This window comes from Limulus polyphemus, unplaced genomic scaffold (genome assembly GCF_000517525.1).
Source record: "Limulus polyphemus unplaced genomic scaffold, Limulus_polyphemus-2.1.2 Scaffold1418, whole genome shotgun sequence".
NCBI classification, from domain to species: domain Eukaryota; kingdom Metazoa; phylum Arthropoda; class Merostomata; order Xiphosura; family Limulidae; genus Limulus; species Limulus polyphemus.
This window is the reverse complement of record NW_013667028.1, coordinates 5234-18412: the sequence shown is the minus strand read 5'-3', so window position 1 is coordinate 18412 and position 13179 is coordinate 5234. Positions and strand designations below refer to the sequence as shown.

At 33.6% G+C, this 13179-nt stretch overlaps 1 protein-coding gene across 1 annotated transcript in view; it reads left to right on the top strand.

Moving 5' to 3' along the window:
• LOC111086772 (cAMP-specific 3',5'-cyclic phosphodiesterase, isoforms N/G-like) overlaps nt 1-11802 on the top strand; it is a 231288-nt gene extending 219486 nt beyond the window's left edge. Inside the window, exons 3-4 of the mRNA XM_022390974.1 lie at nt 9522-9623; nt 11730-11802. Of these exons, the coding sequence (XP_022246682.1) occupies nt 9522-9623; nt 11730-11802 (175 nt within the window). The remainder of the gene's footprint in view (nt 1-9521; nt 9624-11729) is intronic.
• Nucleotides 11803-13179: the final 1377 nt, after the last annotated feature.

Below are 13179 nucleotides of genomic sequence, written 5' to 3'. Positions count from 1 at the left end.
AGCTCTTTTGTGTTTAGAACAATATATATACCAATTTTTAAAGTATCAAATTGAATTTTTGTTCAATAAAAATCTTTCAAATGCGACTATAGTTTTTTTTCCCCAAAACTTTGTCTTCAAAATAAGGGTGCGTATTATACACCGGTGCGTCTTATATTCCGAAAAATGCGGTAGGTGTTCAAGAGTATCTAGGCTAGAAGATACAAAGTCATTCAGTATAGTAAGGGTTGAAAGATGAAAATGCTTGATTAGAAAACAGAGTATATTTTGATTCATGGACAGGATTTAGGACCAAAAAGAAGGGAGGGGGGGTCTGACTTAGTTATTGTGAATGTAGTGTTTATACTATATCCAATAGAAAAAAGTTGGGGCAACTCCTCCCCGGTAATCCCACCTATGTTTTCATTTATACAAGAAACTTTTATGGTTGCTTACCTATACATTTGCCTTATCTGTGGATGAATTCCTGCTTATAGGAACATATAGTGTAGCTAGGCTGGTACACTGCATGTATATGATATGTGAGAACAAATTGGAAGCCATCCAGAATAGTCTAGGTATCGAGAATATAATTCATTGTGTACAGGGTAAGCTAAACTTCTGATATATAACCTTGGAAATAAATTCTGCTTACCTGTGTATGAGTATGGTAATAGACGGCCCAGATGCCATTTAGCAGACTTAGTGGTAACGTCAAGGTCTGCTGTCGTTAGTGTTCACGACTTGACTTAGAATGGCTGAAGGTAACCAGAACAAGATAATTGCACGTACTTATAGCACAAGTGCCTTGCGAGTAAAAGATCGTTCATCCTTCTGGGAGAAGCTTTTTCAACTGTCAGGGAGCCCTAGGTATATTTTTATGCTTTTTATTTTTCTTAAAACTAAGAGTAGTTTGTAATTTACAAGTTCGGTGTTTATTGTTTATTTCCATTAAACCAAACTTGTGTTTTCTATATAGTTTACTTAACTTATCAAAACCGTTGGTATATATAAATATATATATAATATATATATATAAATATTACGGAATTTTCTGCTAGAAGTTAGACAGTCGTCGTACTTTTGTAAGCTATATTTTCAGTTTCGATTTAGATGTTAGCTATAGAGAGTGCACGACGTTAAAATCGAGAAATTTCAAACAGAATTTGGACAAAGGTGCATTAGTTATATATACGAGTAAACAGTTTAATATACTGAGATTTCAGTGTGTGAATGATTTATCGAGAGAAGATTGATTAAGTAAAGTTATCCAATAAGAGTTAATTTTCTGTAAGTCAATTGTCCTCGGTGGGTCAGCAGCAAATTCCCAACACGAAAATATGGGGTTCAATTCCTCGGGGTGGACAGAACGTAAATATCCCATTGTGTTGCTATGCCCTAAAACAAAGCATATTATGAGTATCGATTAATCATTTAGGATTGCTATTTGTATTTAGTTTAGTCTCTTGGGTGTAAATAAATCTTTAACATTAATACCGTGTCCAAACCAACTCGAATTTCATTAGATTACACAGGCTTGGGATGGTTTTCTTGTCTTCAAATTTTTACATGTTCTACAGTAATTCCTGTATGCTGAATCCAAAAACGATATCCATTTTTCTCCATCACATACAGATTTTTCACAAAACATCATATATTCTTTTACATAAGGGAATAATTTTCATTGAAATCGGGTCAAATTTTGTTATGTGTGTTGATAACCACTGGCTATAAATTTCTCTAGACCAATCGCGACGTGAGAGTCTTATCGATTGCTCTAGAACCCATGAGAAACAAACATAGTAATAAAAAATTTTCATTGTGGTAAACAAAATGATAATCTGAGTTTTTCTTTTTTCTGCTTTGTAAAAAATCCTAACGTGATAGAAAAAAATGAATATTACTTTCGAAATGTGCGTAGCTAAATTTTGGAAAATCCGTTATTAAAACCAAAACAACTTTTATGAAGTTTAGCTTCGAGGCCCATGTTATCCAAGCTCAGTTTGTTTGTAGTTAAGCACAAAGCTACATAATGGACTATCTGTGCTCTCCCCAAAACGGGTGTCGAAACCCGGTTTCTAGCATTGTAAGTCCGCAGACATTCCGCTGTGCCACTGTAAGGGCCAAGCTTAGTTGTTGAATAATAAAAGGTGGCTCACACCGAACCCACCAATGAAGAGAAATGAAACCATAGTAACGTTATACAATTATATGAATAAGCTTTAACTGCATGAGTACTAAAATCAGCCAAACGTTACAAATTGCTAAAGTATACCCTTGATTAAGTAAATACTCCCATATTCAGGGGTATTTACTTGCGGTATCTGAATTTATAGCTGAGTTCCCTCAACATTTAAAAAACTACAAATATGTGTATAAAAAAAAACATGTTATTCTGTTTACACCCGAAATTAAATGTCTTTCATAACCACATTCTCAGAGTGTCAGAGAACACTCTGGCTGTTTCTAATCCCTCTTATCCATTGGTAGAGCTCTCTCAAACCGCCCAGCAAATATTCTATCACTCTCTCTTGGGAGATTGCGTCAGGCACCGAGTGACTACTCTGGATCAAGAGCAGATGCCAGAGCGTTAAAACGGTGAAATGTTTTTTGTCTTATATCACGTGGTTATTAGGACTCATGAATGAGGTATTAAAATACTGAATAAAATATATTTTCCAATTATTCTATGTGGATAAAACGCATCTACTTTTAGGTGGCTTATTACTCACATAATATGCATCGAAGGTCGCTTTTTATTTAGTTATTCATGTTGGTAGGACAGGAAGTATACAAAAGCATTGTAAAATTCAAAGTTGTTAATACTTTAATTCAGTTAGAAATAAAGTAAATTAATAGGATATGCGTTTTTTTTATATGTTGTTGTTATGTTTTTTCCCTTGCTACTTAATTTGAAGGAACCTCAGTTGCGTGTTTTCACTTGGTGATATATTCAACTTACTACTAATGTAAGTAGTCTTAAATAATTAATGCTGAATATATTTTCTTTATAATGAACTCACAAAAATGAATTTAGGTTTTAAGTATGAGATCTTTTTCCTTATTGTAACGTCACACATCTGGCAAATTTTGGCAGAGTTTGCAAGACACATTGTGTGTTATTAACAGGAGTGGTAGTTTTGCGATTTTCCACCTTCTGTAGCTCTGACTATGGAAGCCCAAACTATCATATATTTTCAGTAGATGTGCTCTACTGGACTCTTACTTCACATATCAAATTTCAAGGCAATCCAATAAGAAATACCTGAGATATAACACCTTCAATTTTGAAATTGGAAAATTTATTTGATAGAAAAACATACTTAATTTGTATGAATTTTTATTTTATTTGGTACACTGATAGATCTTTACAACCTACAATTAGGAGTGTCATTTTGTGTAAATATAAGCCACGTGTGCAAAGTTATTCAACAAAAACCGCATGCCTACGTAAAAAGTCACATGAGCTATCGGTCTAACATTTTTATTACAGCTTCACCTAAGAGTAAAAATGGACCGTTTTTAGTTTTATTTATTTATTTGACATTCGGATTAAAGACAGCTGATTTAGAACAGCAAAACTATAAGGTGAAAGGACGTGTAGATACACAAGTATTGGTTAGGCCAAGTAAACAAGATTAGCAGTCTTTAGCTCAAGTTTTCAAAAGAATAATACGGGTGGACGGTTATTATTTATTGTCAGCTTTTCAGCACATATTTACTAAATTTCATGAAATTATCTTAATTAAAGAGTGTTTAGCGTCATGTGATATTAGCTTAAGCAATTAGCATAAATAATTATGCTTGGTACGGCTATACCGACTGCAAGGGGGTGATGACAAGAAACTATTAATCTAGATTCCACGGCGTCACTATTAAAGAAGCTTTTAACACTATTTTAAATAATCTGGTTGGTTCTGTAAAGTATAGGTCTGTTTCGAATAACAGGGTTGTGATCGTAAAGCTAATGTGAGTTACTATCGAGTGTCACTTTCTTACTTGCTGTTGTTTGTTGGTGTGTTGATAAAAGGTCATGATATATAATCAAAAACACTTTAGGTGTGAAACAACAGGTGCGGCCAAAAAAAGGATTCAGCTTGTGACTTCAAGGAATCAAATCAAAATTGGCAGCCAAACTGGTAGCTACACGTATAAGATTCATAAGAATTTTACAGCAAATATTCATTCATTAGTTAGCTAGGTCGCGTATTTTGTTTTACCCACCATTATGCCCCTTAGGTGTTTTTGATTACATTTAAACTACAACGCTGCCCATATGGAAAAATCAACCTTAATAGAACAGAATAATTTAGTATCCTTATTATTTTTATGACCCATCCTATGTTTCATCATAAATATAAAGGCGTTGTAATATTCAGTTAGCTTATGAGAAATTATATTTTGGATTTTGTAACTTATTACTGTTGTATATACAGGGCTGTTTAGTGTAAGAGTTATTATTTAATTCATTTAGTGATCTAATACTTCATGATTATTTTGTTTTCATAACAAGAGTGTTAAAGTTAATTATTTTAAAGGTAATAGTTATGACAAATTTCATTACATAACTCTCTAAGAGTCATACCTTGTGTGTGTAGTTCGATTGTTGTAAATTGACGTCATGTTACTCGAACCTTCTGTATTTTTCTCATTGCCTTAAATGAGTATTATTACTTCATCTCGTAGTGTGTAGAAAGCTCTAGGCCTTAGTTTGGTGATGTACACACACACACACATATAAGCGACCAAGTGAGGTAAGTTAAGTGAAGTTAAGTCAGAAAAAGTCAAGTTGATGAAAGTGAAGTTAGACTGCGTGATTGTTTGTTTATCCGTAATGTGCGATATTTTAAAGTGAGTTTTACAGTTTAACAGACATATGTAGAATAATTTGTCTTGTCAAAGGGTGTTCTAAAGTAATTGAACCCGGAAACAAGACAATTATTTAAAGTTCTTGATACAACTGTGGTAACCCACGGGGTAACGTAAGTGAATCTATCACAGATTGTGTAGTAACAAACAGAGCACAGAAAAATAATTCATCTTGTCATTTGAAAAATAGAATTATTTAGAGTTACAGCTGTGATATCCTATAGTATAAAGAATATTTGTACAAACGTTTGACTTGTTTTGAATATATTATTTTAAAACAAGTGGACTGTGTGCTATCCGTTTATTGTTCGAATATGACAATTACCTATAAACCTGTTTAGGGAAGGGCGTTAGGCTAGTAATTTTTCCGTTTCGAAGCAAATTAAGTCTGTGTAATCAGTACTTGTTATCGATCCTCAATAATCTCTTGCTTACATATGTAGCCTGTTTATAAGGTTACAGCCAGATATTTCGAAAATGGACGTAAAAGTAACTATGTGTGTAGTCCTAATGTTCATTCAGGTTGTTATATTAAAGACATAAGCCGATAACATTTTGATATATATTTTCAATCATTCCAGAGACCTATTTTATTGTTATCCATAATGAAAACTTTCTGGTCTTTTGAAAAATTATGTCAGAATTCTCATAATAATATTATTATATTTTATAGTAACGGGATGAAAGGTTGAATAACATTAAGAAGAATAAAGCAAACTCCAATATTAATGTCGCAAATGTTTCGGGATATCAGTCTGTCTATTGTTTTCTTTTTCAATTTCAAGTGGTTCCTAGAAAAAAGTCTATCTTTCTTCTTCCCCCCCCCCCTCCAGTGGCTCAGTGGTATGTCTGCGAACTTACAATGCTACAAACCCGGTTTTGATAGCCGTGATGGGATCAGCACAGATATTTCATTGTGTAGCTTTGTGCTTAACTACAAACAAAATTCTTTGTTAATAATCTATTTTACAAGACTTAATGCTTGTACAAATAAATTGGTGCAATTAACTTCATACGTTTGACTACAATTTCCTTGTATAATTGTTGTTCACAAACAATAAACCTTTAACTACACATATCACCATTATAAGCGGCCTAACTATATTTATTTTGGTTTGCCGGAAAGGCGACATGGTTCATCAAAATAACCACTACATCACAACAGGCTGCTGACTACATACCCACACACAGATACCCTTTCACCTATTTCACTATAAAACTGAAAAGCCATATAGTAAATACCCCCTCGTCCAGTCCCGTCTTTCCTGCACTCAACACTAGACAGAAGCACCCAAAAACAACAGTCTTAGCTCCATCATGCACTATACTCCTAACTTTCACCCAGATTCGCCAAATTCACGGAATAACTGCAACCATGAATCAAGACATCCCAACAGAATCCCCGGAAGCCAAGGATAAGTCAACCATGACAGACCATAAACAACTGTAATCACTCAGACCACTCAAACAAAGCCCTACAAGAAGAAAAAAGCCACCCAGGCCCAGCCACTTCCCGAGCCCACCAACATTACCACGGATAACATCCTCCAGCACCTCTGTCCCTTCTTGCCTTTCCTTTGAGAAACTTCCTCTGACTGCCTCCACACCTGTTACTTATTACAATTTCAAATAGACTAAAACTGAGTTAAATTATATTTTAGATTTAGTAGTTAAATAAATGCCAATGTGTATCCAATTTATTCCATTTGCCAACAAGATTGATACACATAGTTTCTTCTTTTAATACAAATATGTTTTAATATACAAACAATAATACAATTTGCAATAACCGTTATTACAAATAATGATCTATGTACAAAATATTTACAAACTTACAAACAATATCGAGTCTTCTTTCTGATCTGGAGCTTCCACGATGTCTTATCGAGGGTTCACAATGAGCAAATTAATTTTGAGTTGATGTAGATACAATTCACTTTACAGGAAGCTAGCTAGCTCTGTAGTCTTCACTGATCACAAGCCGATTATAGGTCGAGTATATTTTTACCGCTGAAGTTATATAATTCTTCGTAAAAGTACTAATGTCCGACGTGAATCCAGTGAAGTTAAATGGTTTGTAGTGTTCGAAATTGATAAGTGTTCCTGGTCGTATATCTGAAGTTTCACAATTAATAAGCGTTAATCACAGTTATAACTCCCGAGGTTATACCGACTGTAGCAAACCAATAATATATATACTGTTTTTTTTTTTTTGGCGCATTGGTTGCGTTGGTTATATTGATAGGCGCGAGGAGAGTTTCTCGAAATTTCAATTTACGCAACAATACTGACGAAACACCAGTGTTTAAGTACACTGTTTAAGTACAGTGTTTAAGTTTAAATGTTGATTTTTACACTCGAGAATTTTCTACAATTTTAGAGAATAGGCGGGAATTTCGCAATACAGATTTAAGAGTATAAGTTATGTACATTTCTAAATATAAATTTAACTTAAACAAATATCAGTATTAAAATATATATATATATATAATAGTAAATCCGTCACACATCTGTCTCGCTAGCCCCCCTGCTGATCGACACCTCTGTCACCACACCACGTTGCTTCACTAGCCAACCAACGACAATGACTCCTACGCTTATCATTCTTCCTTCTTCATGCCGCATCATATGCCACTTCTATGCCGGGCACTGGTCAGGTAGGTTATTCGGTGCCTGGGTAGTGAAAGTGGGGTTTTCCGGGAGTATTCCAGCTTCCCCCACAGCTAAGTCTCTAGGCATTGGATTTTTAGATCCCCTCCGCCATGAAAGACAATAAATCCGATAATGGCCGTTGGTTTTAGAGTATACGATCCCACATATGATACATTTCATAATTTTCCGTGCGCAGCTCCTCACTCCCATCTCGAGCGGGGTGAAGAGAAACAATTGCTTCTGAGCACCCTCGGTTGCTCCCGAGGTTCCCCCCGGGAACATTTAAATTTAAAAACCTGTGATAGAAAAACAAAACAATGGGAGGAAGAGGTCATATTTAACCTGACCCTTCCTGGTTTATCAAGCCCAAAATTCCGATAACGAAGCAGACAAAACAACAACTGTGGTTTGATGTCCCAATCTGTGCTGATGGGCCTTGAACAGCCGAGAGTGCGGAGGTACGACGAATCACAAATTATATTCTCAATTTTATCTTCTTTGAAAAGAAAAGAAAGTAATAAAATCTTTAACTAGAACGTTTACGGAAAGTAGACCTTCCCCTATTTCAAGGTAGGCCTACTTTTTGAAAGTGGTGTGTTTATCGTTTTACTTGTTTTGTGCGTTATTATTTTTTTCTTGTTGTTTATTTGTTTTTATCCTAGTATCTTAGTGTAACAGCTTTTGCACAAAGGAATATTCGTTGCCTTACTCAGTTTGTACGTATATGTAATCAAATAAAAAACAACATTCAAAGAAAACGAAAAATTACAGTATAAGCTGTGTGAACACAATTTAATTAGCTTGATATATCTTCTGCTGAAAGATAATAAATAATACACCCAAAGTATAATTGAGAGATTACCCCAATAAAACTAGTATCTTTAGGACTTTTCAAGCTAATCCGATGTGCATTATTGAAATGTAACATAAATGAAAGGCTGCTAACTTTATCTGTAACAGGTTTTAAGTTATATAATACATTAAATACCACATAACATTTCAGTTTTACTAGTAAATAGTAATATTTGCATACAAAGTCATTAAAACAGAACAATGTTGAATTGCTGTTTTACTGTCTATAAACCTAAGATAAAAATTGAGTTCATTTTATATATAAGCATTTTTTATTACTGTTTACTATGTACACTGTATACAATGTTGTGTTTGTAGATTGTAAGAGTGCATGATTGTGTTCAGGTAATGTTAGCACCTGTAGGTTTTTATTGTAACATAAGTTTATTCCCACATGTACTATATGTGATGTTGGCACCTGAAGATTGTAAGAGTAACATGAATTTGTTCAGACAGAACTTGTATGTAATTGTTAGCATCTGCAGGTACTAAATGTTGCAGGATTTTTTTTTTTCATGTATTCACAGTGTGTCCAGAAAGTCTGGAACCAAAGGAATTTCAGTGAATTTTACAGAAAGTGTTCCACATGCTGTCCTTGTAATTCAAAACAAGTTTGGAGATGGTATTTCCATACTCTTTGAACAGTGTTAAGAATATCCGTGTCATTGTCAATGGTCCACACTGCTGGTCTCTCCAGATTTATCTAGCAGCTTCCCAACAGTACTGTGACTAATGTTTCTCTCTCTGGGTAGTATGTATTCAGTTAGGCAGTAACTCTCTGCTGGAACCAATATCTTCTGCCAAACAGCAGAGTTAACTCGACCTTCTCATGCACTGACAACACCATAATCAGTCACGTATCTGAAAATTAAGAAAATCTGCAAATCACCTATGGTTCCCAACTTTTTGGACACCCTGTCATCCTGTATTGTATGTAATGTTAACACCTGTAGATACTAAGTTTCAGGTGAAGTTTCTCAGATATGTATTGTATGTAATGTTAACATCTGTATATTGTAAGTGTACACAACTATTTATAAAAGTCAGTTATGCTTATGTTTTGAATCTCTGTTGTTGTTGTTTTATCAATTCTTAGAAGAAACATGGATTTATTTCCAAAGAAATAAAAGAAAGAACAAATTTTTATAGTATTTGTGTTTTTATTTTAGACATGGAGAAGACCTGATTGTTACTCCATTTGCACAAGTTTTGCAGAGTTTAAGAAATATACGGAATAATTACATTCGCATCACTAATGTTCCTGCAAATAAGTAAGTGTATTGGGCTTTATAGATCTCTTGTATAAGATAAAGATTAAAGATATTAATGAGAAAATTGATAGTTGACTTTTTATGGTTTGATTTACATCTAATAAGGAAACTTTCATACCTCTTCATATAGGTGTTCTAGATGTGACTCATTTATGCATATATAAAATAAAAATGTCAACACACATATATTAACTTTCTGATAAAATATAGCATGGATGTTCTTTCTAAGCACTGATCTAGCTTGAAGTTTAAAATTTGTTCATTAAAGTAAAATAACCTTCAAGTAAAATGCATTAAAATTGACATAGAAAAACAAAAGATGGATCTGTTCTCATACTGCTAACATAATAAATTATACAGAAATTGTTCTGTAGAGAACTCTAATATGCCTTGAGTTCTGATTGATTTAAAACTGAGGGAGTTATAAATCTTTGTCCGGGGAAGTAGTTTACTTTCAAGCAGTTCTTCGTGTTTGCATGACTGTATTAGTGGACCGGTCTGCTATGCATTAGAGGGCTTCCTCTTAGGATAAGTTATGGTATGTGTTATGCAGTAGCTAGCTCATCTAGTTATCCTCCATCTGTTGATTAACCTTTCATGACCTTGATACGTGACAACAAACTTGTTTATCCTTTGGGGAGGTGCAGCATACAAGATTGAAAAGTTCATCTTGCTTGGAACATACAGTTGGTTTTACTTGCTTTCAGGTTACCAGGAGGATATACAAAAGATGGTAAATTACAGTTTTTGATATCCTTACTAAGTAGATCTGGAGTTAGTTTTATTGTTTTTATATTTACATAAAGACATAGTTAAACAAATGAATTGTGATATTCTAGTTTAGTGAAACTGAATTGACATGAACACAGGTCAGTTTTTTGTTGTTTTTGATAATCATATGTCCGTGTAAATTGAATTCCATTCTATAATTCTGTGTGCTTGTTAAGTCCTTCTTATTCTGGACTCTACAATTTAGAGTTATTAAGTGCATTGTCTGTCCATGTATCTACTTTGCAGGATGTGGATGGATCTTTACCAAATTCGGTATGAAGGTTCATTGGGTCCATGGGGAAATACATACAAATTTTCAGTTTTGCGTTTTGCAGTTTTTATAGGCATTTTTGCATTTTTACCACTACTTCAATTGTTTGATTGCACAGTACAGTGTGATATTTGCATATTATACTTGTATTTGGAAATCTAGCAAAAAATACTTGCTTACTATTCAGATTAATTAATGTTACTGTGAGTTTCTTGATTCCTACAAACAGTAAACAGGCTCAGTCTTGTTTATGTTTCATTGTACTCAAGATTTTGAGTTTAATAGCATCTCCTTTTACATTCTGAATACTTGTATGCACCAGGTTACTGTACTTTACTTAGTGCTCACAAGTAGTCCATGCTTGCAGTTAGTGTTTCACAGTGTTATGTAAGATGTGAAAACTTCTGTATTGTTGTTAAACTTCTCAATATGTTGTAAGTAAATGTTCTTACATAACCCTAAATTTCTTACATAATAAGATATTAGACTATTAAACAACTTTGTGAGATAATAAATATTTTTGTACAAAAAACAAAAAGTGGGGATTTTTTAGTGCCAAGGTAACTTTTATAAAACATTGAATAGCTGAATGTTGCCTATATTCTAATCTTGCATACAGTTATGTACATTTTTGATTATCCTGAAAGAAAATTAGGGCAGTTTAGAGCTGATATAGTACTTAGGGATTATTTTTAAAGTAGTTTCTTTAAGAATAATTAGTTATTTTATCACTTTTAAATTGCTGTTAATTTGGGCAATTTTTCCATTGTTTTGTGAAATTTGACTGATTAAAAATTGTGTTTTAAGTAAGAAGAAGAAGATTTCAAGACTACAGATTAGTTTTATGGAATTTTATGTTTAGTATAAAGTTGTCAAAACATTATTTCCAAAGTTAATCATGCACATTGCACCAGTGAGCTTATTTTATAGGTGTATCTGACTTTCAATTTTTTTCACAAATTCAATCATGTGTGGATCAGTTCTAATATTCCACTTGTTTCTGTTCAAACATACGAAGTTTGCTTAAGGTTAATCATTATTTTTTAGACATTGCTCTCTTTCAGATCAAGAAGATCTTCAGGCACTCTTAGTTCACCTTCAACTTCAAATAAATTGTCTGGTAAGATGAAAACTTGAAGACTAGTTTACATATGTGTAGTTAACAGTAAAAACCTGGAGACTAGTGTAGATACAAGTAGATTAACAGAGAGAATTTGGAGACTAGTGTACATATGTGTAGATTAACAGTGAAAACTGGAAAATAGCGTAGATATAAGTAGATTAACAGTGAAAAACTGGAGACTAGTGTAGATACAAGTATATTAAAAGTGAAAACCTGTAGACTAGTGTAGATACAAGTCGATTAACAGTGAAAACTTGGAGAATAGTGTAGATACAAGAAAATTAACAGAGAGAACCTGGAGACTAGTGTAAATATGTGTAGATTAACAGTGAAACCTGGAGACTAGTGTAGATACAAGTAGATTAACAGTGAAAACCTGTAGACTAGTGTAGATACATATACATTAACAGTGAAAACCTATAGACTAGTGTAGATAGAAGTAGATTAACAGTGGAAACCTGGAGACTAGTATAGGTACAAGTATGTTAACAGTGAAAACCTGAAGACTAGTGTAAGTAGGAGTAGATTAACAGTGAAACCTGGAGACTAGTGTAGATACAAGTGGATTAACAGAGAGAACCTGGAGACTAGTGTAGATATGTGTAGATTAACAGTGAAAACTGGAAACTAGTGTAGATATAAGTAGATTAACACTGAAACTTGGAGACTAGTGTAGATACAAGTATGTTAACAGTGAAAACCTGAAGACTAGTGTAAGTAGGAGTAGATTAACAGTGAAACCTGGAGACTAGTGTAGATATGTGTAGATTAACAGTGAAAACTGGAAACTAGTGTAGATATAAGTAGATTAATAGTGAAAAACTGGAGACTAGTGTAGATAGAAGTATATTAAGAGAGAGAACCTGGAGATGAGTGTAGATACAACTATATTAACAGTGAAAACCTGTAGATCAGTGTAGATACAAGTAGATTAACAGTGAAAATCTGTAGACTAGTGTAGATACAAGTATATTAACAGTGAAAACCTGGAGACTAGTGTAGATATAAGTAGATTAACAGTGAAAACCTGGTGACTAGCGTAGATACAAGTAGATTAACAGTGAAAACCTGGAGACAAGTGTAAATACAAGTAGATTAACAGTGAAAACCTGGAGACTGGTGTAGATACAAGTAAATTAACACTGAAACTTGGAGACTAGTGTAGATACAAGTAGATTAACAGTGAAAACCTGGAGACTAGTGTAGATACAAGTATATTAACAGTGAAACCTGGAGACTAGTGTACATACAAGTATATTAACAGTGAAAACCTGTAGACTAGTGTAGATATAAGTATGTTAACAGTGAAAACCTGGAGACTAGTGTAGATACAAGTAGATTAATAGTGAAAACCTGGAGACTAGTGTAGATACAAGTAGATTAATAGTGAA